The following is a 27,442-nucleotide window of genomic DNA, read 5'->3' on the forward strand; positions in this document are numbered from 1 at the left end:
ATAGCCCAGGCGTTCATTGCCACCAGTGACAATACGAAGCAAATCTCTCAGCACAGCACACAAGTGCTGCTACAAGTACTGTGAACAAAGTGATGTTGTTTTCGAATCATAACGTACAGGGCAGGTCACACATACCTGCAGCTACACGTCCACAGATGTCCCAGAGTCCATCAAGGGTGATGAATGCAAGGCCATCAACACCTTGTTGGCACTGCGGGGGTGATCATCGTTTCCATTCATATCGATTCAAACGATACGTTTGCAAGGGCTGTGAAACAATGGGACACCTCCAACGAGTGTGCAGACGAGCTGCTAAGCCTGTTAAACCTGCAAACCACCACGTTACAAAGGAGGACAAATCCACGGAGGATCACGACAAACCAGAGCCTCAGATAGGGCAGGCAGAGGTACATGGGGAGCACACATTCACCATGAATTGTCCCCCGATAATGCTGAACTAAATGGACTCCCGGTGTCAATAGAGTTGGTCACGGGCGCGATCCAGCCCATCATGGGCAAAAGGACTTTCGAAAGGTTGTGGTGCAACAAGGCCTCTCCAGTTCGCACGAGACTAAGAGCTTACACTAAAGAACTGATTCCTGTAATCGGCAGTGCTACCGTAAAGGTCTCCTACCATGGAGTGGTGCACAAGCTACCACTCTGGGTGGTATCGGGCGATGGTCCCACGCTGCTTGGCAGGAGCTGGCTGGGAACGATACGCTGGAACTGGGACGACGTCAGAGTGCTATCATCCGCTGACAACACTTCGTGTGCACAGGTCTTAAACAAATTTCCTTCGCTGTTTGAACCAGGCATCGAGAAATTCCAAGGAGCAAAAGTGCAGATCCACCGAATTCCCGGGGCGCGACCATCCATCACAAGGCGAGAGCAGTACCGTACATGACGAGAGAAAGGGTAAAGATCGAGCTAGATCGGCTGCAACGAGAGGGCATCATTTCACCGATCGAGTTCAGCGAGTGGGCCAGTCCTATTGTCCCAGTCCTCAAGGGAGACTGCACCGTCAGAATCTGTGGCGATTACAATGCAACTATCAATCGTTTCTCCCTGCAGGACCAATACCCACTACCAAAAGCCGACGATCTCTTTGCAACGCTGGCGGGAGGAAAGATGTTCACGAAGCTGGATCTGACTTCAAACTACATGATGCAGGAACTGGAGGAATCATCGAAGGCCCTCACCTGCATCAACACACACAAAGGTCTTTGTTTGTAGCAGATGCCCGTTTGGAATCCGATCAGCGGCGGCAATATTCCAGAGAAACATGGAAAGTTTACTGAAGTCGGTCCCGCATACAGTGGTCTTCCAGGACGACATCTTGGTCACAGGTCGGAACACAGTCGAGCACCTGCAGAACCTGGAGGGGGTTCTTAGTCGACTCAACCGCGTGGGGCTCAGGTTAAAACACTCGAAGTGCGTTTTCCTGGCGCCTGAAGTGGAGTTCTTGGGAAGGAGGATTGCGGCGGACGGCATCAGGCCCACCAACATGAAGGCGGAGGTAATCGAGAACGCACCGAGGCCACAGAACATGTGGTCGTTTCTGGGACTCTTGAACTACTTTGGTAACTTCTTACCGGGTCTCAGCACCCTACTAGAACCACTACATGTCTTGCTACGAAAAGGGGGCGAATGGGTTTGGGGCAAAAGCCAAGAAAATGCCTTTGAAAAAGTGAGAAAATTGTTATGCTCAAACAAATTGCTTGTGTTGTATGATCCATGTAAGCGTTTGGTACTAGCATGTGATGCATTGTCATATGGCGTCGAGTGTGTATTGCAACAAGCTAATGATTTTGAGAAACTGCAACTGGTTGCTTATGCATCCAGGAGTCTGTTCAAGGCTGAGAGAGCCTACAGCATGACTGAAAAAGAAGCGTTAGCGTGTGTCTATGGGGTAAAGAAAATGCATCAATACCTGTTTGGGCTAAAATTCGAATTGGAAACTGATCATAAGCCACTTATATCCCTGTTTTCCGAGAGTAAAGGGATAAATCATCGGCCCGCATCCAGAGATGGGCGCTCACGTTGTCTACATACAACTACGCCATCCGCCACAAGCCAGGCACAGAAAACTGCGCCGATGCTCTCAGTAGGCTGCCATTGCCCACCACGGGGGTGGAAATGGCGCAGCCCGCAGATCTAGCCATGGTTATGGAAGTGTTTGAGAGTGAGCAATCACCCGTCACTGCTCGGCAGATCAAAACCTGGACAAGCCAGGACCCCTTATTATCTCTAGTCAAAAGCTGTGTGCTTCACGGGAGCTGGTCCAGTGTCCCAGTGGAAATGCAGGAAGCGATAAAGCCGTTCCAGCGGCGCAAAGATGAAATGTCTATACAGGCAGACTGCCTTCTGTGGGACAATTGAATAGTGGTCCCCAAGAAGAGCAGAGACACCTTCATCAATTACCTCCACAGCACCCACCCAGGCATCGTAATGATGAAAGCGATAGCCAGATCCACGTCGGGTGGCCTGGTATCGATGCGGACTTAGAATCCTGTGTTCACAGATGTAATACATGCTCGCAGTTAAGCAATGTACCCAGGGAGACGCCGCTAAGTTTATGGTCTTGGCCCTCCAAACTGTGGTCGAGGGTACATGTCGACTATGCAGGCCCGTTCTTGAGTAAAATATTCCTTGTGGTTGTGGACGTGTACTCCAAGTGGATTGAATGTGAGATAATGTCACCACTGAAAGCTTGTGGGCCATGTTTGCCACTCGCAGCTTACCCGATGTCCTGGTGAGCGACAACGGACCATGTTTTACCAGTGCGAAGTTCAAAGAATTCATGACCCGTAACGGGATCAAACATGTCACATCTGCCCCTTTTAAACCAGCGTCCAATGGTCATGCAGAAAGAGCAGTGCAAACCATCAAGCAAGGCTTGAAGAGGGTAACTGAAGGCTCACTGCAGACTCGCCTATCCCGAGTCCTGCTTAGCCACCGCTCGAGACCACACTCACTCACTGGGATCCCACCTGCTGAACTGCTCATGAAAAGAGCTCTTAAGACAAGGCTCTCGTTAGTTCATCCTGATCTACATGAACAGGTAGAGAGCAGGCGGCTTCAACAAAGTGCATACCATGATAGCGCAAGTGTGTCACGCGAGACTGAAGTCAATGATCCTGTATTTGTATTAAATTATGGACAAGGTCCTAGGTGGCTTCCTGGCACTGTCGTAGCCAAAGAGGGGAGCAGGGTGTTTCAGGTCAAACTTTCAAATGGACTCATTCACCGGAAACACTTGGACCAAATCAAACTCAGATTCATGGACTATCCTGAGCAACCCACCTTGGACCCTACCTTTTTTGATCCCCCAACATACACACCAGTGGCAACCGGCACCACGGTTGACCATGCAGCAGAACCCATCATCCACAGCAGCCCAGCAGGGCCCAACAAATGATTCAACAACACCAGCTTTCACACCGAGACGATCAACCAGGACAAGAAGGGCCCCAGATCGACTCACATTGTAAATAGTTACACTATTGACTTTGGGGGGGGGGGGAATGTTGTTATATATGTGGACTTGTATTTACTCTGTACAGCTACCAGAGGGCTCATTCCCCTGAGTCCCAAAGGATCCCATAATCCCTTGGAAGCACAGGTATTTGAGGCGGCTTTACAGGTTGGAGAGGCACTCTGGAGACCTGCAATAAAAGACTATGGTTACACTTTACTTTGAGCTTGCAGTATCTAGTCTGACTCCTTCTCCATACACAACAGGCTGGGATTGAGAAGTCATTATTTTGTTCTCTTTTTGCGTGTGCGTGTGCGTGTGCCAGTGTGTGCGTGTGCCAGTGTGTGCGTGTGCGGAGTATAGTGAAGTAAGTGCAGTGCCTACAGCTCTCACCTGCTATGCATTTTATAAATTACACATGCGGTTTCCATTTTACCACAGAAAGCCATAGCTACCAAGCTCCTAGAGGACCAGCATCAATGAGTGATGAGAATTTGCAGCACAAACAGGGCACAGGATAAGGATACCGAACACATTACTGTTTCAAGTCAGACAGCTTGAGAGAGAGCGAAAGCAGGTTGTTCACTACCTGCTTTACAAATGAGTTTCCCTTTCTGTCTCACCAGATTATGCACTCAAACATTTCTATATATTTTTGTTCAGCATCCTACAAATCTTAATATGAATGCCTTAATAAGGTCATTATAAAAGATCTGTCTTACCAGCCTTCTCATCTCCACAGCTTTCCCCAAGGTCTTTTTGTGAGGGGCATTAAAAATTTAAAGCTGCAGTTTCTATTTAAGTTTTATTTTCAGTCTGCAATATCAATATCATGTGAAATATTTATCAGTGCTGCACTGTAGTGATTCCTATGTGTATTCTGCTCACTGCCTACATGGAATTAACAGCAGCTTGTTATCTGCTTTGTGAACAGCTGCTGATAATGTCAGTACAGCAGAGCTCCTGGTGAAGATATATGTATATTTATATATATAATAAATATAATAAATATATATATATTATATATATATATATATATATATAGATGTTTCTGCTTCCCACACATGTTCGCAGTATGGTGCTCCCACAGTACATAGTGTGCTGGTAACTAGGAGAGAACATCATCATTCCTGGCATGCACTGCTGCACAACCTATAATGGCCCCTGCTCTTTCTCTGATGCCACACTGGTGAAGAAGTTTGCAGGAACTCTGCACTTCTACATGCGAGTCACATATTTTAGAATTCGGCACAAAAACATTGGCTGATAATTTCCAGACACATGCAGAGGAAGAGAGCTGGGAAAACAACAGACTTTGCAGGTTAAAACAAATCATAATATATTATTTTTGTAAAATTTATAGATAGAAAATGCATCAGTGTGTGTGATTAGATATCAAATCATGGCATTAATTATTTTTAATCCGGAAGCTGAATTACATTGTTCAGAAATCCAATGAATTAAACCAGCAGAACACAGGTGACAGACAATGGAGCATCTCACAAGGTCATCTTCAAACCTGAAATTTGTGGGTGTCAGACATACTTATCTAGGGGTGCACATAAATACTGTGACCACAAGAGCAGGTCAGAGGCTGGGTATTCTGTGGTGAGTGTCTCACCTCCTGACTCCCCAAAGCCTTTCCACCATCTACAAGGCACAAGTCAGGAGTGTGATGGAATACTCTCCACTTGCCTGGATGAGTTGCAGCTCCAACAACACTCGAGAAGCTCGACACCATCCAGGACAACCCACTTGATTGGCTCCCCATCCACCACCTTCAACACTCACTCCCTCCACCACCGGCGCACCGTGGCTGCAGTGTGTACCATCTATGAGATTCTGAAGCCCTCTTTGGGGTCCAGGGTATGCGTATACTGGTGATGTATGACAGAAAACAGGCAACTGCATTGTGTTGGGCAGTCCGATTGTCATCACATCCTGGTCAAGTATATTCAACAAATGCCTTTCTATACAATGGAACTGCTGAAACTTAAGTTATACTACAGTGTGCAATCTGAAAGTCTGGTTTGCTTCTTTCACTCCAATGCTCCTTGGAGTTTGATCGCTAACCCGACTCTGGAGTAATATTGCCAATGGGATTGGAGAATAACACAGAAAATCATTAATTGGAAAAGAGAAAAGCACAGATTTAAATACTTAATCAATGAGCAAGATGCAAAGTGACTGATGGGTGAGCACAGATGATAGACGCAAGAAACCTTCTTATAAAGATATACTTGCTTATTCAACAGTTGGAGCAGAAAATAATTTTCCACAAAAAGATACCTGGAAATGAGTAGTTGCGCCTGCCTTGGTGTGAACTGTGTGCTACAGTAATAACCTTCTGCCAAACCCGCTGGATACTGGAGGCGTAATTTATATCGAATCAATATCTTGCTGATGGAAATGTCATGGAAGGTTTATGACATTTCAAGGAGCTGAGTTACATTCAGGCAGAACAGTTTTTTGGTGATGGACAGAGAAGGAAGTAGACCTGTAAAGTTGGGATGCTGGTAATATTTATGGCACTGCCTCTTTGCAAGTTTGGTATTTAATCTAAATCTGCTCATATATTGGCAGATGCAGGCATAAATCTGAAAGTATTTCAGGCAGCAACTTGTGGTTTTGTATATTAACTCCCAATGACTGAATAAGCTTTATTCTTGAGAGAACTGCCAATTCATAGTGAGGCCTGTCTCTGTCAGTCCTTGTCCTGTCCTTCCATAACTAGGGAAATACACAATAAGGCTGAATAAGCTCTATTATCAGGCCTGCCATTAAACAGTGATGCCTTTGAATCTATGCAGCCTACAGCCACCACAATATTGATGCTCGGGTTTAGTTATGCTGCAATGAGCTGTACTTTGTGTATTCTTTTCTAAGCTTGAGGGCCCAATATCCACAGCTCCACAGTCCATATTTGATAGTTCAAAGCCTGAGCATCCTCACACATGTTTTGCTTTTTAACAGCCTGGGAACATTTGGCTCAAGTTTCGGCCTGAATTGCTCCTATTTTTTTGGAGCAACTAGTTTAGAATGGAGTATCTTAGAAATTGCAATTCTCGGCATTTAGTTTGCTCCAGTTCTAGTCAGTTAGAATAGTTTCATTTTAGAACAGATTTTTTGTTCCCCAAAAGGGGGCGTGTTCAGCCACTTACGCCTGTTTTGCAAGTTTAGGCAGCGAAAATTTACTCCAAACTACCTTAGAATGGAGTAAGTGTAGATTTTTGTATGCTCAGAAAAACCTTGCCTACACTAGGCGTAAGGTACGAGAGATTGCGGGGGGAGGGAGGGGGGAAGGGAAGTTTACAAACATTAAACACTTCACTTTTACAAATAAAGAGCCATCATCAATAATAAACGATAAATAAATCAATAAATGAACCAATAAATCAAATTTAAAAAATTAATAAAAAATAAATGTTTAAAAATCAATAAACAACAAATTAAGTTTCTACTCACCTACTGCAGCACCGGGAATCCTCCAACAGCGTGCTGGGACGGGGCCAACCCAGGAGATGCCGGTCAGGCGAGCCCAGCCGCCGCCCAGGACTTCGGGTGGGGCCCGCACCCAGTGAGATGCCGGGTGGGCGGGCCCCACCACCGATGAGGTAAGAGGTGTCAGGCCACTCGGCCCGGGATAGGGGCGATGTCCCTTCGGCCTGGGATAGGGTCGTCGCCCGGAGACAGGACGCGCTGGGAGGGCCAGGAACTACTGCGCACGCACGCAGCTGCCGGCACTGTTTTTGGCGCAGGGCTGTAGCTCCGCCCCCAGCAGCTCCTGCTGCGTCGCGCTGAGCTGGAAACGGGCCGACAGATATCGGAGAATCGCGAGGTAAGTATTCGGCGCAATTTTTGTTCTACAAATTAGGCGGGCCTCTCCGATGTGCGCCGTTCTAGCGGGGGTCCGAAACTTGAGACTTGAGCCCATTGTGCTGATGCTTTTAGTCACCTATCTGCTAAATCCCCAAGATCCCTCTTCTGGTCCAATGTTTCAAGTACAATGCCATTTAGCACATAATCCACAACAAACCTCTGCCAAAGCACATAATCTTACATTTCCCAGAATTAAATTGCAGCTGCTATGACTCCACCCAGTGACTGAGCTCGTCAAGATCCTTTTACATTTGAGGTCATTGATAATCATTTGGCACTGCTCCCAATTTGGTGTCATCAGCAAAGCTGGGCACTTTGGACACAATTCCTTGCTCTAAATCATTTATAAACATCATAAACAAAGGCGACTCTAATACTGAATCTTGTGCCACTCCATGGGCTGCCAACGAGCTACCTGCCCATGCACTGTTACCCGTTCTGGTCTATTAACCATTTGCCCATCCATTTTAATACATTTCTAAGTATCCTCTGGGCTTGGACCTTATGTACTAGCCTATTATGTAAGACAGTGTCAAATGCCTTCCTGAAATCCAGGTAGATAACATCCACTGTCTCTGTCCTACCTACTAGGCCTACCACCTCCTCAATTAGTGAAACATGAACTCCCACTCTTAAAATTTAGGATTAGCTCCTGCCTCTCAAGATGCTCACTCGTGTTATTCCTCATAATACGTCCAAACAGTTTCCCAACATTAGGAGCAAGGCTTACAGGTCTACAATGTGATGGTTCGTTGTCCTTTTTTGAGGATGGGAGCCATATTTGCTATTTTCCAATCCTCTGGGATTTGTCCCAAGTCCAGTCAACACTGAAAATGTCCACAAGAGGACTAATAATTGTTTGAGTAAATTCCTCCAGAAATCTGCTGTTGTCAATCCTAAACTAGCACATCTTTTCACCCTTTCAGGTTGGCAGTAATAATTCCGCAACAATACGACATTAAATGCCCTTTATACTGTTCTCCATTTAAAAAACAATATATTTCTTCCTCTTCAGATCAATCTGCGGCAACATTGTTCCTCGATTATGAGGATGGGTTGGCTGCTTTGCCCTCAGCACCCCCCCCGCCATGGTCAAGTTTCTCAGCTTGCTGTGAGGCTCCGCATTCTCTCCCGCTGTCAGATTGACTGGAATCAAGACTGTGCAATGTAAGAATTGTGATACAGACCAACAATGGTTGCACTATCGTACACCCATGGAATCAACAACCACTTGTATTTTATGTAGTGAAACGTCCCAAGGCGTGTTTTAAGGCAAAACAAATAAATTTGACACCAAACCACATAAGAAGAAATTATGGCAGATGACCAAAAGCTTGGTCAAAGAGGTAGGATTTAAGGAGTGTTTTAAAGGAGGAGAGAGGCGGAGGGGTTTAGGGAGGGAGTCTCTATAAATTCCAGAGTGTTTCTTTGGACATAATGGGGCAGAGTTTCATTTTAGTGCCCGGACATTAAGCTGCCACTATGTGGAGTTCAGAAAGGAAAATCAGGCAAGAAGCATTGCATACAAGTTGCAGAGCACACCTAATTTTCTTTCCATCAATTTAAAAGGTTGGCCAAAACATCGGAAGAACTTCCTGCTCTTCAAATAAAAACATAGAAACACAGAAATTTACAGCGCAGGAGGAGGCCATTTCGGCCCATCGTGTCCACGCCGGCCGACAAAGGAGGAAGGGCAAACAACCTGCAGAATTGCCACTGGCCAGCTCTGGACAGTATCATCTCCCTGCTCAGCTAGTGCATGAATAAGGACGATCAGAGGGCAAAATGGGGAAGAGTAGCACAGTAAAACCTGAAGAGGAATAAACACTCCAGCTGGACAGCTAGCAGCAACAGATGTACGATGAGCCCAATAGCCTGCTTCTGTGCTGTATTGTCTGTGTTTTATGATGCTGCGTTGATCAATTATGGATAGTACTTTGACCCATTAATTTTATTTTCGAGAACAGCACCCCTATTGCTCGCCCAACACCAAAACTCACAGGTGGAGCCTTGGTTTACTGTTTCACCTGAAGGACACTTCCACCTGTTCCAGTTGCTCAAAATGTCCTTCATAAAACTACATGCATGGTAATTCGCTTTATAAGTGCAATCTCTATCCAGTGGATATTATATACCAAGAGTGACACTACAGTGCATCCCCCACTGTTGTCAAATTGGACAGTAAACATCTGCTTACTTTATATATTTTACACTAATCAAAAAATTCATCTAAATTAGTAATTCGAGTGTCATTGCCAATGAGTATGCTTATGCGTGTCCTTGCAGACTTTGGATGGTGTCTGCTTGCAACTGACCATAGAATATTTAATATTTAATTTATTTTGACATTTCTTAGTATTTCTAAATTGCTCAATTTACTCCAATTAGAGAGAAACCCCGTGGTGAATCCTCAGTCCCAGAGGCCGCCAGTAACTGAACTGTGTCAAAAATACAGCATCAGTAGTCTCAGCCAGGAAGCCAGCAATAAAACAAAATTGCCATTACTATGATTAATATCTCTATTAACACTTAAGCCCTGTAGGTAGCTTGGAGCACAAAGGTTTTATTAAGATTTGAAATAGGAATCTTGCAAAAAGTAACAGGAGAGACTGCACACAAAATGGAGATTTTTCTTACACTGAAGCTTCGGATTATTTGAAAGTAACTATGAAATAAATGACAGGCTCTCCGGGTCTCATCATAAGGTCCATAAATTTGTGATGGCATTTCCAGGCTCACAGAACCCTGCATTTTCTCTCCTTTCCATCCGTCTCCCACCTCCCCTCACACTAAGTCCGCTGTCTCTCTCTTTCTGCTGTTTTTATCTAACAAATATCCCTGAGCATGAACAGCTATATTTTGATCCTTGTGAGGCCTTCTTCACTCCTGTATTGGAAGTAGGGCTAAGAATGGCAGACCCCCTTAGAACATCCCCATTGATGTGTATGCATGCCTGTTTACTGTGTGATGTCTGTAACACCATTATGCAACACTGAATGTACCCTTACACTGTACACACCTTATCTGTACACCAGAGGGTGCTGCTGTTGGAGACCTAAAAAGGAACTCTCAGCTTGTTGTCAGCACTCAGGAGCTGTAAATAAAGGACTACAGGTCTACACAGTTTAAGTATCATACCCTGCCTCGTGGAGTCATTACTACAGGTGCTTACATACACTACAACTGGCGGCGGAATACGAGATCACGAACCACACGCTCAACATGTCTAACCTCAGCAACTTTCAGCAGTTTACAGAGGGGGAAGATTGGGATGCTTTTGTGGAATGATTGGAACACTTCTTTATAGCCAACGACCTGGATGGGGACACACCGGCCACACTACCGAACAAACGCAGGGCCATCCTGCTTAGCGGTTGTGGGCCCACCATCTACAGTCTCGTCAGGGACTTACTAGCCCCGGAGAAGACAACCACCAAGAGCTATGAGCAACTTGTAACAATTATACAGGAACAACTAAAACCGAAAGAAAGCATCCTTACCAGCCAGGCACCGGTTCTACACTTACCGGCGACCTGAGGGCCAAGAAATTGCCAAGTATGCTGCACACTTAAGAAGACTAGCTGCACCGTGTGATTTTGGCGACCACCTTAGTGAAGCACTAAGGGACATATTTGTCATCGGAATCGGCCACGAAGGCCTCGGCTGACATCACAGTCACCCTGCAGAAAGCAATTCAAGTGAGCCAGGCCTACATGGTTTCGGCCAGCGACTCCAGGCGAATACTGACCCAGGACTCTAAACCGGCGAGCGCAGTGCACCACATGGACACTTCTAAAGGCAGAAATGCTGCCCCGAGTCCCACAACCCTGAGTCCACCACATGGGGCAAACCGGATGGCCCCGTGCTGGCGCTGTGGAGGAAACCACAGGGCCCACCAATGCCGCTACAAAGACTATACATGCAAAGGCTGCAAAGAGAAGGGGCACCTTCAGAGAATGTGCAGAAAAGGCTGTACTCACCGTGTCTGTGATCAGTTGGCTAATCACCGGGGCTCCGACATAGATGAAGATGAAGCTGCTCAAATCCTGGAAGAAGAGTATGGAATCTTTACCTACTCCACCGGAAGTTCTCCGTGGATGATGGAAGTGGACATCGATGGGGTCCCAGTCTCCATGGAGATCGACAAAGGGGCGAGCCAGTCTGTGATGAGCCAAATGACCATTGAAAAAATTTGGATGAATCCTTCACTCGACCAAAACTGTCTCCTGTCCAGGCAAAGCTGCTCACCTATACCAAAGGTAAAATCCAAATCGTTGGCAGTGTAGACGTCCAGGTCTCCCAGAGCAGCATGTTGAACAAACTCCCCCTGTGGATTGTAGCCGGCGACGGTCCCATGCTGCTGGGCAGGAATTGGATGAACCAGGTCCACATCAGGCGAAGTGGCCCTTTGGAAGAAAAGACCACCACAGCCCTCCTACAGGAAAACCAGGAAATGGCCGCAGTACCAGCAGCACAAGGAGAAACACTTGTAATCAAAATGGCCACCGCCATGCCACCCGTGAGCATGGAGGAGCATCACATGACACTGAGCGGCCAATCGGATTTGAAGGCTCCCTTAAAGGAGACCGATAACCAAAGAAATTTAAAGGGGAAGTTTCAACTATTTGAGTACACGGACTTTAAAGCGAAAGATGCGATTAAAGGGTGCAAGTATGAAAATGTATGCAACATAACAATGAATTGTGATGCTGGTTTAACTAATGTGTTTAATGATATTAATGCAGGTGTCAGTAAGGTTAACAAGTTTATTATGCTTAACAGTAATGATAGAGATTGTGAAATGCCTAGTGTAACCATGTCTGTTGAAACCAGGACGCCCAAAAGTGATGCAAATGCTAGAATGTATAATGCAGGCTCGACTATGTGTGATCAGAGCCAAGGTGTCATGTATACCGGTAGGACACTACCAAAGGACATTGGGTCCGACAGGGACCATGCTGATGCCAATGGAATCCCCCTGTGGGAGACCCCCAGGTCTGGCAGGCTACCTGACCATGTAGTGGGAGCAAACCCACTACAGGGACAGTGGTCAATGGGCAGCCCAGCCACCACCAATGGCAACATGCACCAGACCAGCCCTACAGCCCCTCGCCACCAGGGCCAACACCAGGAGCATGAGGCCAATACCCTCCAGCTTCCCTGGCAAACCCTGGGATGACCTGACCCTCATCCCAATTGGTGGACAAGTAGCCCATCCAGTCTTGTGGCCCTGCCCACAACTACGCACCACCCACTGCTGCTGTGGCTACCTCCCCGAGGGATCCCACAACAGTGACACCCACTTGGTTTGTGTGTGAGGGGGGGGGGGGGGGGAAATGTACGAGAACAGCCTCAAGCACAAGGTTCACATCTGGCAACCACACAACCCTCACACCACAACCTACCACTGATCATGACAATAAGGATATGAAAAATGCTTAGAGGGGGAAGTGTTGATGTGTATGCATGCCTGTTTACTGTGTGATGTCTGAAACACCGTTATGCCACACTGAATGTACCCTTACACTGTACACACCTTATCTGTACACCAGAGGGTGCTGCTGCTGGAGACGTAAGGGTTACCTGCACACTGCAAGTAACCCAGTATAAAAAGAAACACACAGCTTGTTGTCCTCACTCAGGAGCTGCAAATAAAGGACTACAGGTCTACACAGTTTAAGTATCACACCCTGCCTCGTAGAGTCATTACTAAAGGTGCTTACATACTCTACACCCATAATGATCATAATGCCAATGTAACTCATCCTTCTCATGCTACACATGTGGCCTCTCCCCGACTCCCATCATTTGTCACTTTTTATTTTAAAAATTCAAACGCTATTAGCACAACAAAAAATAAATAACAAAATGTTATCCTCAGGTGATCAGAAATCAAATATGTGAGTGATCTTTGAATGTGTAGTGTATTTCCATTCAAAGAAAGCAGGTGTCCCTATAAAGTAGGTAACCTCATTTTCTTTATTACAGCATTTACAACCTACCACAGGAGTCTGACCACGTGGCACATAACAGAGCACACAACAGGGAAATTCAAGAATATGTTTCCAAACATAGATTTGTGAATTGAGTTAATTCTGTTCATGTAAACAGGTAAAACAGAGTCCTGATTCCAGCTCAGATTTATGGCCAAGTGGGTAAAATGTGGAAATTGGGTACATTTTGTATTCTGATGCCACGTTCATGAGAAATTTCTCTCCGCTTTTTGTCATGCTCTGTGCATTTACACATATGCATGCCAAGCCCACCTTAGCCTGCTTAGCATTGCTCCCCTGTCTGATCACTCTTTATTCTAATGCTGTTTGTCTCTCCCAGCTCTCAATACCACAACTTCTCTCCTGAAAGATGGCACTTGTGACAGAACAGCACTCCCTCAGTACTATACTCAAGTGTCAGCGTAGATGATGTGCTCAAGTCTTTGGAGTGGGGCTTGAACCCATGAGCCTTTGACTCATAGGCAAGAGTGCTACCATTGAACTAAGGCTAACACCTGCTCCCATTTCATAGTCCCATTTCCATGCAATCTGGAGGGCCATAATCAGACCAACTCCCAGCCGACTGTCCCATGTCTGTACAATCCCCATTATTCTGCAACAGATGCTCCCATTAACTGCCAACAAACTCGGCAAGTAACATGTGGTCAGCTCTCCTGCAGATGCTGCTTTGTGACCAACTGGCAGAAAATGCCTCAGGTTGACTGGATCCAAATTCACTTTCTCCTTCAAAGGAAGGAGTCCACCTCCACTCAGCACAGTCTTCAGATAAGACAAAGACTTTGCCGACAGCAAATTAGTGGGCACAAGCGCATATTGTACCATTCTATTGTGCATTGCATGAACATGCTCCATCCCTCACGCTGCACAGACTGGACCTGCTCACTAATCAAACTCCTGCTGCAAATCACAAGAGAGCCGCAGGATTGGAACATGCAGCACAGAAATATCCCCTCGAAAGCCAGTCGGCACACGGACATGACTGTTGCGGATGCCATGGGCAATCCAGTCAGATCAAATGGACCCATCCCAATGCAGCATGGAGATTCCAATCAGCAGTCTGTGCTTTCCTTCTGAAACAACTGATTGAAAAAAAACCTTCTCACTGCATAGAGTGCCTTCCATGAGTTCAGGAGAATACTCCCAATTAGAATATGCAAAGCGGATCTAATTGACATAATTCATTAATATGTTGTTCCTAGCAGCATAATTATACATTTCAGTTTAGGATGCGAGATTCTTAAATTAAAGGGTAAAGTGAATTTTCAAATGAACTCAATTAGAACATGTAAGTTAGACCTAATTGGCATAACTCATTAATATGCAGTCCTTCATAGTATAACAATTACACTCTCCAATTTTCACAAAGACACGACTTGTAGTTCTTGAGCTGTACAGTGAAAGTCTTATTTCAAGTAAACTTAATTTAAAAAAGTAAATGAGACCTAATTCACATCATTTAGCCACACTTATCCTAATATGGCATAAACATACCATCAGCTTCGCATCAACAGCAAGTGTACATTTTGAGCTAGAAACTGAATTTTCTAATTAACTTAATTTGCATTGGTAAATTAGGCCCAGGAAACGCAATTCAGTAACAATCTATAAATTGCATTTGTGCATTTAAAAAATCAATCAATTTTGCTTATTCTTTTAAATCCATGTAATTTTGAAATCAGGAGGCCAATAATCAGAATGCAAGTCCCAGCAAGCCGACCCATGTCACCACAGCCCCCACTGTTGATGCAAAGTAAAAGTCCTCCGTGTTTAATGAAAGCACGGCTAGAGTTGTAACCATTCCTGCTCATTACAAACATCATTGCAGCTGTTTAGATTTGTATACAGGAAACACAATCATTCAGAGTGGGGAAATGATACCGCTAATGAGCGAATAATCTTGTGAATGAATTTCGCAGGGCACTTATGCACAAAATACCTTTCACATTCTATTCTGAAATTTGATGCTTTCCCCTTCAGCTGTCAATTTTAATCAGTTTTGCGTGGTTTATATCTTGTTTTCATTTCCAACATGGAAATAAATTTTAATTGGTACTTATGTGTGTGGCGAACAGAAGAATGCAGGTCAACTTTATGCTCTGTAGTCAAGCTGCACACAGAAATTGGTTTTGGAATATATTGCACTCGGCATTGGTCTGAACTGAAAATAATAGTCTTTATCCCTGGTTTTATTTTCTCTTCTGGAGGGAAAATTTGCAGCAATTTCTTGTTATTTAGATGAAGGAATTAGACTGTGTGTACGTTGACAGATTATCTGAATTAAATAAATTAGGGAACAGCGAGACAGCGTATAAATGAGTTGAGCTAATTCGGTTAGATATTGGGGGGGCGTTTCTTTCCATAGAGGGTCATTGACCTCAGGGATAAGTTGCTGGCTCGTACAGTGAGTGCGGACTCACTGCAAGCGTTCAAAGGGAGCTGGGCGAGTTCCTTGAGGGCCAGATATTGTTGCGTACAAATGGTGGCCAATGCCCTTGTGTCCACCGTTATCTCCTGGAACTTGCTACCTGAGATTGCCTTCAGAGGTCAGAAAGGAATTTCCCAAAAATTGCCCCAAAATTGATGTAGGATTTCCCCCCCCACCTCAGGAGATGAATTAGATGCTGGGAGGAGGAAGCACTGGGGGGGGGGTTGTGTTAAATAGTTGCCACCTGGATGAATGGGACAGATCCAAAGGACCAGCCTATCTTTGTATGTTTATATGTATGTCTCCTGTTTGTGCTGTGTGTTTGTATTGGTTGTTGATGGATTGACTGTCCATTGCTGAGACTGTGGTCAAGGCACAAAGAAGAATGGCCAGAGTGGAGCAGCTCATGTAGTGGATTCATTTTTGAAACTGTTGGACCAGACTGTCAGTCGGCACGATCAGGGGAGGGTTGGGTGGGAAAGTGTTTTTTTTGACAATGGGTCGGGAACCCGCTATCAACCCGCCACCATGTTCCTTTCCCTTTGTCGGGTTTGTCAATGCTGAGCAGACCCGACTGGCAAAGGCGGGGGACCTAATTAAAATGATCTACTTACCAGATGCTTAACATCCTTTTTTCACTTATCTTTTGTCTTTAACTTCATGACCACGGGATCCCCACTGTGTGTAGACCACGGCTGTCAAGCTGAGGCGTGAGTTAAGTGGCCATTGCTCCAGCTGATTAGTTGACAGCTTCAAATGTACAGTAAAAACTCCCACCTAACAGATATTCACTTTCCTCAAGCAGAAGCTTTTTTTCAGTCCATTTCCAACACACATTCTGCAGGCTTTCCACATTCCACACTCCAAACATTCTCACCTCATTGGAAGAACTCTCTGACCATTGACAGAATGCTTCTGTCATCTCTACTTCACCTGCCATCTATCCCATCAACATAGGTGCCCTTTATACTCTCTCACCTTGGTCCTCAGAATCCCACCACAATCAGCCCCAACACCAGCAGCACCAATACCTGGAGTACTGCGTACAGTTTTGGTCCCCGTATTTAAGGAAGGATATACTTGCATTGGAGGCAGTTCAGAGAAGGTTCACTAGGTTGATTCCTGAGATGAAGGGGTTGACTTATGAAGATAGGTTGAGCAGGTTGGGCCCATATTCATTGGAGTTTAGAAGAATGAGAGGTTATCTTATTGAAACATATAAGATACTGAGGGGGCTCGACAAGGTAGATGCAGAGAGGATGTTTCCACTCATGGGGGAATCTAGAACTAGGGGGCATAGTTTAAGAGTAAGGGGCCGCCCATTTAGAACTCAGATGAGGAGAAATTTCTTCTCTCAGAGAGTTGTAAATCTGTGGAATTCTCTGCCCCAGAGAGCTGTGGAGGCTGGGTCCTTGAATATATTTAAGGTGGAGTTAGACAGACTTTTGAACGATAAGGGAGTGAAAGGTTATGGGGAGCGGGCAGGGAAGTGGAGCCGAGCCCAGGATCAGCATCAGCAATGATCTTATTTAATGGCGGAGCAGACGCGAGGGGCAAAATGGCCGACTCCTGCTCCTATTTCTTATGTTCTAACACCACCACCAACATTCTCCGCTATCAACGGAGACTGGACAGGGGGCATCAGCACCTGACCACACTTGCTGCCTGGGAGGCCTGTGATGGCCTCACCATGGCTAGATTTACTTCACGTGATGTTGTACACCTTGGTTGCCACATGATGTGCCAGGTTGGCACCACCCCACTCCAGCTCCATAAAGCATCCTGATAACACCCAAGCCATTGCTTTCACACTCATCACCATTGTGGGGGGTACCGCTATGACTCACCATTTACTGCAACTCACTAAGCCACTTCCAAAGCTGCACACCAATCTGTCCAAGAACATAGTGTTCAAAGAAAAGATTTCAATGTTTGACAACACATTAGCAGAAACTTTACATGAACATTGCATAAAACACCCAAGTGCCTACCATTCTGTATTGTTAGTTGGTATGATTGCACTAGGATGAGGGCGAGCCTGAGGGGTGGCTAGTGAGATGGGGAAATTATAACACAGATAGAGAGGGATGGGTGGAGGTGCACGGTAAGTTGTTGTGAGTAAGGATGTGCAGGTATAGGGTAGGGAAGGCAGAATGATGGGGATGTGATGAGACGCACAGCAGGATGCGGTTGAGTGTAGCTTTGTACTAACGTTTCCTGATCTACTGAGATCATTGAAGCGTTTGCGTCACTGCACCCAGGTCATCCTGACCACATCCCTGCTTGTGCCCTCCTCTGCAATGTGCAACCAGGCTGTGTTGATCTCCTGGGGAGGTCTCTTCTGCCCATGGGAAGGGAAGAGGACCTCCCTGCGTGCTGTGACTCCCTCCATAAGCATCTGGAGGGAGTCATGGGAGAGCCTGCGTGCAGCCCTGTGCCTTTGTGCAGTGATTGTCAGTGATTACAACACCTCAATGTTGCAGAACACTGACAGCACTAATGTCAAAATAAAGTTAGCCATGGTCCCTTTAAGGAAACTGATTGATGATGTGTCATCAAATGACATCACCAGGTTCGCTTCCTCTAACTGGACCGGCAAACATGCTGGGCTGGCTTAACAAGCCCTATCAGTGGAAAGACATTTTATACTTTGGGATGGAGCCAGCAGTGGGGTCGGGACCCACATAGCCCGTGGCCTAACTTCACAAACCATCATATTTAGCCACTTTTAAGTTAGCGGAGTGCTACTGTTATTCAACCACACAAAACACATTGTCAATGCTTTCTGAGTATATGATTGGGATAATACCAGTGTCAATACGATGAATACTTGGCAAGATTATGGAGTAGCCATAGTGTAAGAAGGTTTGCAAATTTATGCCATATAACGTATGTAGTAATGTTGCATATTTTTCTTTATACATTTTGCCATTGCTCACAGCTGACTATCACAGCTTTATCATGATTAAAAAATAAATTATACAAATACAACCTCCCCCCCAAAAATCAGAGTGTGGCCTGTTGCAATCTTAAAAGCCCTCGAAAGGAACACATGCCCAGCTGATAGGACACTGAGCAGTGAGACATGTTAATTCACAGTAAGATTCCGTTTCCAGGTTATCCTGAACTGCTTTTATATAGGCTTTACTTTAATTCAAAATTCCATGGGACCATCATCTGTAGCTCAATCTCAGTGGCTTAAACGTTTAAATCTGGCTCCCTTAACCCAAAATCATAGACCTAATTTTTCAAGAGTCCACAAATCCTCCACTTGGAAATGCAAGCTAGATTTAGAAGTGTAAATACTGGGAGCCAGTCTGAAGGAGTCCAAATGGAAACAAGCCTAATCTAACAAGAACAATGTGCATTTGTATCGCGTCTTTAGCATAGCAAAATGTCCCAAAGTGCTTAATTTAAAAGCAGCTTTAGTGTTCTTAATTTACGCCATCAAAAGCATGTAGAAACTGCCAAAACATATCTACAGTGAGGACTGGCAAGGGTAAGTAATAGCCAGCAATAGTGTCAGGCAATAGGCTTAAACCCAGCTGACTTTATACTTATATAACACGTACAATAAAATAAGTTCCGTTTACGAAGCCAGTAATGCATTCACATCCTGGTGACGGCATTGACTCCTTGATTTTTGGATTGGTCCGGTTACCTTGTTTGCAAAAGACCCCCCCCCAAAAAAAAATGGTGATTTAAGGATAACGATTACAATGAATTTAGATCTAATGTCTTCAACAGTAAGAATGTGTGTGGGTTGCATTATTTAAGCCACTGCATGTATAGTTCACTGTGACTTTCAGGATCAGTACGGTACAGCCAAGGTGAGAGATAACTCTAACTCATGCCCGGGCAGCCATTTCCTGCTGTTGCTATGGTTATGCAAGAACAAAGCTCACTCATTCTTCCTGGACTGAGCTTAGATGCAGCTGCGATGCAGTCACCAAAATAGGTCTCTGGATTGCTGAACTGAAAAATTGAGCTGTCATCGGAGGAAGTACACCAGACTACGCAGAGCACATAACTGGAGAACTGTGACTAGTTCATTAAGAGTAAAGAAGATAATAAGAAATATGCAGCTCAAAGTGAAGAAAGGCTCTCCTATAAAGCAGGGATAAGAATGGCTTTCCAGCAAAACAACAAATCCATATGCCTTAAATAGCTTCTCCCTCCTCCAATTTAGTGCCCAATTGGAATATCCCAAATGTTTCAAAAGAACGACCTGTAGTGGTGTCTTCAGATTATTGTTTAAGGAAACATAAGAAACTTTACCATAAAAATGCTATCTGGCCAGCAATACAGTTCCCTCCCTTCTAGTGAATTTGGTTAGTTGTGAGTAAATCACTGCACTCGGTGATGGTCTCAGTATGCTACACGCTAAACGTTTCGCTTAATTTCAAGGATTCCTGCTGTGGAATCAGACAAGAATGCGAAGGTAACATAAAACACACATCGCTGTGCTCAACTACAGCTACTTACATTCATGTAGCACCTATTACTGAGAAAAAGTACATCAAGCTGGAGTCCGAGGAGAGTTAAAGCAGGTGACCAAAGTATGGTCAACGAGGCAGAGTTTGAGGAGGCTTTTGAAGGTAGGAAAGTGGAGAGGTTCAACAAGAAGGTTCCAGAATGTGGAGAGCGCTGAAGGTTCTGCCACCAGTAGTGCAGCAAGGGAGGGGATGATTCACCATTGGCCAGAGTTGGAAAGATGGTTCATGCCAGCTGGGGCACATGACTGGGGCAGACTGCAGAGGCCAGGTAGAGCGAGGGCATGGAGATTATTTGTAAACGAGAAGTTTGAGATCAACCTTTGGGGGAAATGGGTGAGCGAGGGCAGGGGACATGGGTGAGTGGTATGTGTAGTGTCTCTGCACCTTGTTACAAACTCACACGAGGCATGGATATATCAGACACGGTCACTCTGTGACCTTCACTTTATTTCCAGGACTGAAGAGTCTTGATCCTGGGTGGGACCTCCCCTTTTATATCTGGAAGCCCAGGTGAGGAGCTCACCCCCTGTGGTCAGGGTGTGCATTACAAGGTCCAGTATGCATGAGTTACAGTTGCATACTTAGTCATTGCAAGATGGTGAAATACATGACAGTATGGATATCATCTAATGTTAGTTTCACCTCAGTAGTTGAGGAAAGTAGATGATCACTTTAGGAAAAAATAAACTGGAAAGACGTGGATGGGCAAACTGCTGACAGAATATCAACAGCTGGTGAGAATAGAGACCACAATGGCAAGAAAGGGGACAGAAATGTGGATGAACTCACATTAAAAAAGGTAGGCATGAGAGAGAAATGGAACCGTCTATTAAGAAGGAGAGAGACGAAGCAATGAGAAATGACAAATATATCTTTGTACTGTAGTAGAAAGATGCTGGTGTGGCAGGAGATTTTAACGATCTCAATGCAGAAATAAATCTTCAGAAATTAATTGCTCTCAGGACAGCTTGTGTGATTCAAAAAGCACAGGCTGTTTAGAAACTGGAGTGTAACGTCTGGGAATAAAGACTAATACCTTTAGAACACATTACAGAATAATCGCACAGTGCCGAGAACATAGTGATATGTAGTTAGGAACTGTTTCACAGCTGTTGTGGAATGGCAATGCTACAAGAATACACAACACACTGCCCACTTGTAGGAAAAATGCTGCTGCTAACTCAACCTAATGTGCCGAAAATTCCGGCCTCTCCCGGTGTGTACAAAGTGCGCATGGACCCGACGAGGCCTCACACATGCCGGTTCTCGGGGCGCGATGCGCATGCGCCGAAAACCGGCTTTCCCGATCTGTTAAGATTTCTCTCGACAGATCCTCCGCATCCCCAGCAGACATCCACGCGGGAGAGGTCGGGCTATTTGCCCAACTCATGCCCAGCGAATGTCCTTCAAACTTTTGTACCTGGTAAAAGCAGCTGTATAGCTTATTTTTTGCCAGCGTAAGAGTTTTAAAACATAAAAATTTAATTTAATCATACATTTTTATGTTAAAAACACTGTCCATTAGGGTAAATTTATTTTTAAGCCTATTATAAAACATTTTTTTAAAAATCCAAAAAACATTTTTTTTTGTGAAACATTTAATTTCAATTCATTTTAAATATGTGAGGTGTTTTTTAAATTTTATTTATTATGCTGTGTTTCTTGTTTTAGGAGCGTTTTCTCTTTGATAGCACTGAGCTCTTGCACAAATGGAGTTCCCATTATTATCAATGAGAATACTGCATAGTGATTTGGTGGACCAGGCCCACGTGACTCCAGCATGTATGTACGTACAGGGAAGTCCTGTCCCCGTACGCTGCGCATCGAATGAAGGCCTTCGACTACAATCGAAGGTGCCTCCGTGACCACCAGTTATTTTCACAGAATTTTTTCGGGTCGGAGGCGTTTATCCAAAGGAAGCCTCCGACCCCAATTTACCCCCCCTAATATGATTACATTTTTTCCAAGTATTTTGCTGGTTGTTTCAGGCCAGAGTCCTGACCCATAGTTGAACCAATTTTTGACCAAATAAAAGACCCTGGTAAGAAAGATTTCATTAATCAAGAGCACTTCTTCATCGAGATCTAAAACCAAGTTGTAAACAATAAATGTTTAATTAACAAAGTTAATTGCATCTGAGAGTGTAAAGATTATTTGTGTGATCGATATAGAGATTCTAGCTGTGATAAAAGGTTTAATGTTTGTCAGTGAAAGGGATGCAAAATTCCAAGGTCAACAAGGGCAGAAAGCTGGATTTCCACCCAGGAAAGGGATGATAAATGTGGGGTGGAACATAGTTATATGCTGGATTCTACCCTATTTGCTGTGGCTTTTAAAATTCTGGTGGGGGGAAATGGGCCGATGTTCTGCCCGTGCTCCCTTCGTCAAGGGCTGGTACCTGGAGCGGTGCCAGGACTATTCTGGGAATTCTGTCTTTATGTCCACCACAGGCCTCAATGGAGCACGTGCCAAGGTCTTGTTCTGTTCACGATGGATAATATAACCATTGCCTTATTCTTGATTATATAGAAGTAATGCAATAAAGTGGTTATAAATTTACACTGAACTGTGCTTCACTGTGTTCTATCCTTGATATTCCAGAAAACCCATTGGTTCTTGCTATGGAGTATGTAGGACAATGAGTGTGAACCAAATTAGTACCATAAAAACTTGGATACAAATGTAATTCTTAATCTATTATTTGTATAGCGCTGTACTCAGTTTAAGATGGTTTTAACTATACAACTCCTTGTTGGAGCACCATCTTTATGAAGAGAAATTTTGTAAACACTTTCCTGTTTAGGAGGGACAGGCGCAATGTTCCCCCGAAGGTGCACGGGTTGGGAGGTTCCCCGCAGGCCGCTCTCAAAGTGTTGCCACTGGAATACAGCACGCATGCGCGGCAGCACAGGAAATTTAAAGAGACCATGCATGAAAAATAATTAGAGGGAACATTGGGGCGCAATCAGAAAATTCATGTAATTACAATTAAGTCTTGTGCGCAATGCAATTATGCATCGTGCCACAATGTATTGTGTTATATAACATGGCTTATATAAAACCTCAATACCAAACATGATATTTCACATTTATTTTCACATGGGTGTCAATAATAGGGCATCAATAGAAACTTTGCTTAAATATGTTTCTATATTCCTATATGAAGAAAAGATGGACAATTTACCTTATCTGTAGACTTTATGGCTTCAGCTTGTTCTTCCTTTGGTGATCCGACAGCTCGCAGCTCATTTACTGGGGTGCCATCATCATTCTGAAAAACAAGTCCAGAGATATCAGAATGTGAGCCAAGTTACAGACAAGGGGACAGATAAGAGGAAGCTCAAGCAGTGACTCCGCAAGTTTGTCCTGTTTGGCTTAGCTTTGCATTGACCAGAAAAATTCTGCTTTCAATTCCAGGTCCATGCTCACTCTGCCGGGGCAGAAATAGGCGGGGACGACACATTTGGCCTCCGCACCCATGAATGAGAGACAGGAGAATCAGTCCACAGTCCTGACGAACGTGTGCATGCACAGACACTGCATGAGGGGCGGACTGGACTTGGCTGTGATGCCCACACCGTACAACAGACTGCCAATCCTTGCACAGGAACAGCCTCCACCAGCGAGGTAATGGAATCACTGTGGCAGGTAATGAAACCTTCATGAGACGAGGGGAGTGAAGTTCCCAGAGGTTATCTTCAGCACCAGTTTTGAAAAAGCACAAAATAATGATAGTTGCTTTTGAACTGTAAGATATTTTAAAGTGCTTGTGACAGCGAGATTCCACTCGCACCCATTTCAATATTGATAATCAATACAATCCTTTAACCATCATTGTTGTTGTCTAAAGTATCTGAGCCAATAAATGGCAACGATGCCCATGAAATCACTGACCAAGGTGTTTAATTGATGTGTACAGCAGTTCATTGCTGATTACATTGCTAGCAAATGACTGAGTCTGCCCTCTTAAAATGTAACGACCTCTTAATATTTAAGAGATTTATTTTCTTTTTCTTCCTGTTTTTTTCTGCCACTGCATTCTTCTCTCTTCCCTCCCTCCCTCCCCCCACCCACTCTCCTGAAGATTCCTCATCAGGGTATAAGTTGCATTGGTGCAGCGAGCCCTCCTAAGAAAGGATATACTTGCCATAGAGTGCAGCAAAGGTTCACCAAACTGATTCCTGGGATGGCAGGACTGTCGTATGAAACATCGAAACATAGAAAATAGGTGCAGGAGCAGGCCATTCGGCCCTTCGAGCCTGCACCACCATTCAATATGATCATGGCTGATCATGCAACTTCAGTACCCCATTCCTGCCTTCTCTCCATACCCCTTGATCCCTTTAGTTGTAAGGGCCACATCTAACTTCCTTTTGAATATATCCAAAGAACTGGCCTCAACAACTTTCTGTGGTAGAGAATTCTACAGGTTCACCACTCTCTGGGTGAAAAAGTTTCTCCTCATCTCGGTCCTAAATGGCTTTCCCCTTATCCTTAGACTGTGACCCCTGGTTCTGGACTTCCCCAACATTGGGAACATTCTTCCTGCATCTAACCTGTCCAATCCCGTCAGAATTTTATATGCTTCTATGAGATCCCCTCTCATTCTTCTAAATTCCAGTGAATATAAGCCGAGTTGATCCAGTCGTTCTTCATATGACAGTCCAACCATCCCGGGAAACAGTCTGGTGAACCTTCGCTGCACTCCCTCAATAGCAAGAATGTCCTTCCTCAGACTAGGAGACCAAAACTGCACACAATACTCAAAGGTGTGGTCTCACCAAGCCCCTGTACAACTGCAGCAAAACCTCCCTGCTCCTATACTCAAATCCTCTTGCTATGAAGGCCAACATGCCATTTGCTTTCTTAACTGCCTGCTGTACCTGCATGCCAACTTTCAATGACTGATGTACCATGACACCCAGGTCTCGTTGCACCTCCCCCTTTTACTAATTTGTCACCAGATAATAATCTGCCTTCCTGTTTTTACCACCAAAGTGGATAACCTCACACTTATCCACATTATACTGCATCTGCCATGCATTTGCCCACTCACCTAACCTGTCCAAGTCACCTGCAGCATGTTAGCATCCTCCTCACAGCTCACACTGCCACCCAGCTTAGTGTCATCTGCAAACTTGGAGATACTACATTCAATCCCTTCGTCTAAATCATTAATATATATTGTAAATTGTATGAGGAGAGATTGGGTCGACTAGCCTGTATTCTAGAATTTAGAAGAGGGGTTCTCATTGAAAGGTATAACATTCTGACTGGGTTGGACAGACTGGATGCGGGGAGGATGTTTCCCCGGGGCTGGGAAGTCTAGAACAAGGGGTCACAGTCTCAGGATACAGGGTAGGAAATTTAGGACCGAGATGAGGAGAAATATTTTCAGTCAGAGGCTGGTGAACCTGTGGAATTCTCTACCACAGAAGGCTGTGGAGGCCAAGTCACTGAATATATTTAAGAGGGAGATAGATAGATTTCTAGAAACAAAAGACATTAAGGGGTATGGGGAAAAAGCGGGAATATGGTGTTGAGAGGGAGGATCAGCCATGATAATATTGAATGGCGGTGCAGACTCAAAGGGCCGAATGGCCTGCTACTGCTTCTATTTTCTATGTTTCTATGTTTCCAGTGTCTCACTCTAGTGTCCAGTCTTCAAACGTGAGCCCAGGCAGCAAGCGCCAGCAGCCGACTTTATAATTGTGAGATGTACCAGTGTCCTCACCCAACATCTGCCCATGCACCCCCAACATCTGTAACGTGCACATCCAACATCTGGCCGTGCATACGCAACATCTGCCCATGCACACTCAACATCTGCCCATGCACACTCAACATCTGCCCATGCACACTCAACATCTGCCCATGCACACTTCCAGGAATGGGAACCAATGGCGATTTACCCCTCCCTAACCCAGAGTTGGGGAGTCAATTTGCCACAACCCGATCACCGGCTTCTTTTACTGCTGAAATCAGGTAATGCAGTACAGGCTAAGCTTTAAAACCTGGATCTTTCGGGTCTGTATTGTGCAGCTACTCACTGCCATAACCAGCTCAGCCAGGGGGTGGCCAAGGAATTAATTTTCAATGCAGTATGTCAGTTGTGATATCAACATTGTCGGACCCTTTAGTCTGTGATTGGGAAGCAATATTTCACAAAAGTAAATCTATCCATGTACATCAGTGAGTTTATATCAACAGGATCATAATTCTATCAGGTCATGATTATATAATGTTGCCCAAGAATAATGAAGTTTTCTGTATTAGTTCCAGGACATTTTAATGTAAATTATAACAGTGACTACACTCCAAAAATACTTCATTGGCTGTAAAGCACTTTGAGACGTCCAGTGGTTGTGAAAGGTGTTATATAAATGCAAGCCTTTCTTTTTGTAATACAGAAAGGTAATGTACCTGAACCACAGATTCATATGAAATAGTTTTGCTTTTTAAAAAATATATTTACTCTTCCCTCTTTCCCCCCTCGTTTCATTTTCACATAGTCTCAACCTGCCCTTTCATTCCTTTCCCAGTAAACTCATCTGCTCCACCTCCGCAACTGGTAAACACCAGAATTCTTTCTTTTAGTACAGTTGGAACATACCATTTTGATGCAAAGTGAATTTGCATCTCCAAAGGTGCTAAATTAGTAAGCCCTTGCACCACAGACAGATGTTTTCTTTATACATTTGGGAAAAACTTTAAAATAAATAATGTCCAGTTCAGAAGCAGAGGTCTAAATATCTTAGAGCAACAGGAAGCTATAATCATTGGGGCTAAATCACAAGTGTCCCAATAACTCTTATTCTAATTACACTAAATGGACAGCTTTACTCAGCTAGCTGTAGAACTGTGCTATAAAAGGAGATTTTAGTCTAATACTTCAATTTCATGTTCTCTTGCCCACTGCGAAAAATTATTGTTGTCTGTAATCTACTCAGTTCACATAAAATAACCCAATAAAAACAGGACACAGAAGCTTGAATGCGCTTTTTGAACTGCTTCCGTGACGTGCTCACCCAGAGAATGCGAGTCTAATGCGTGTGGAAAAATGAACATAAAATACAGAGAGTCTCACTGTACGGCTCAGAAGAGCCTGCAATTACATCTGAAGACTGATCTTAACACAGCTTTTTAAACATTG

General features: G+C 44.5%; 1 protein-coding gene across 3 annotated transcripts in view; it reads right to left on the reverse strand.

Moving 5' to 3' along the window:
* ccser2a (coiled-coil serine-rich protein 2a) overlaps nt 1–27,442 on the reverse strand; it is a 723,588-nt gene that overhangs the window by 174,401 nt on the left and 521,745 nt on the right. For all 3 annotated transcript variants that reach the window (XM_070865515.1, XM_070865514.1, XM_070865516.1), the window contains exon 8: nt 23,474–23,560. In XM_070865515.1, the coding sequence (XP_070721616.1) occupies nt 23,474–23,560 (87 nt within the window). The remainder of the gene's footprint in view (nt 1–23,473; nt 23,561–27,442) is intronic.

The sequence above is a fragment of the Pristiophorus japonicus genome, chromosome 22 (genome assembly GCF_044704955.1).
Source record: "Pristiophorus japonicus isolate sPriJap1 chromosome 22, sPriJap1.hap1, whole genome shotgun sequence".
NCBI lineage: Eukaryota > Metazoa > Chordata > Chondrichthyes > Pristiophoridae > Pristiophorus > Pristiophorus japonicus.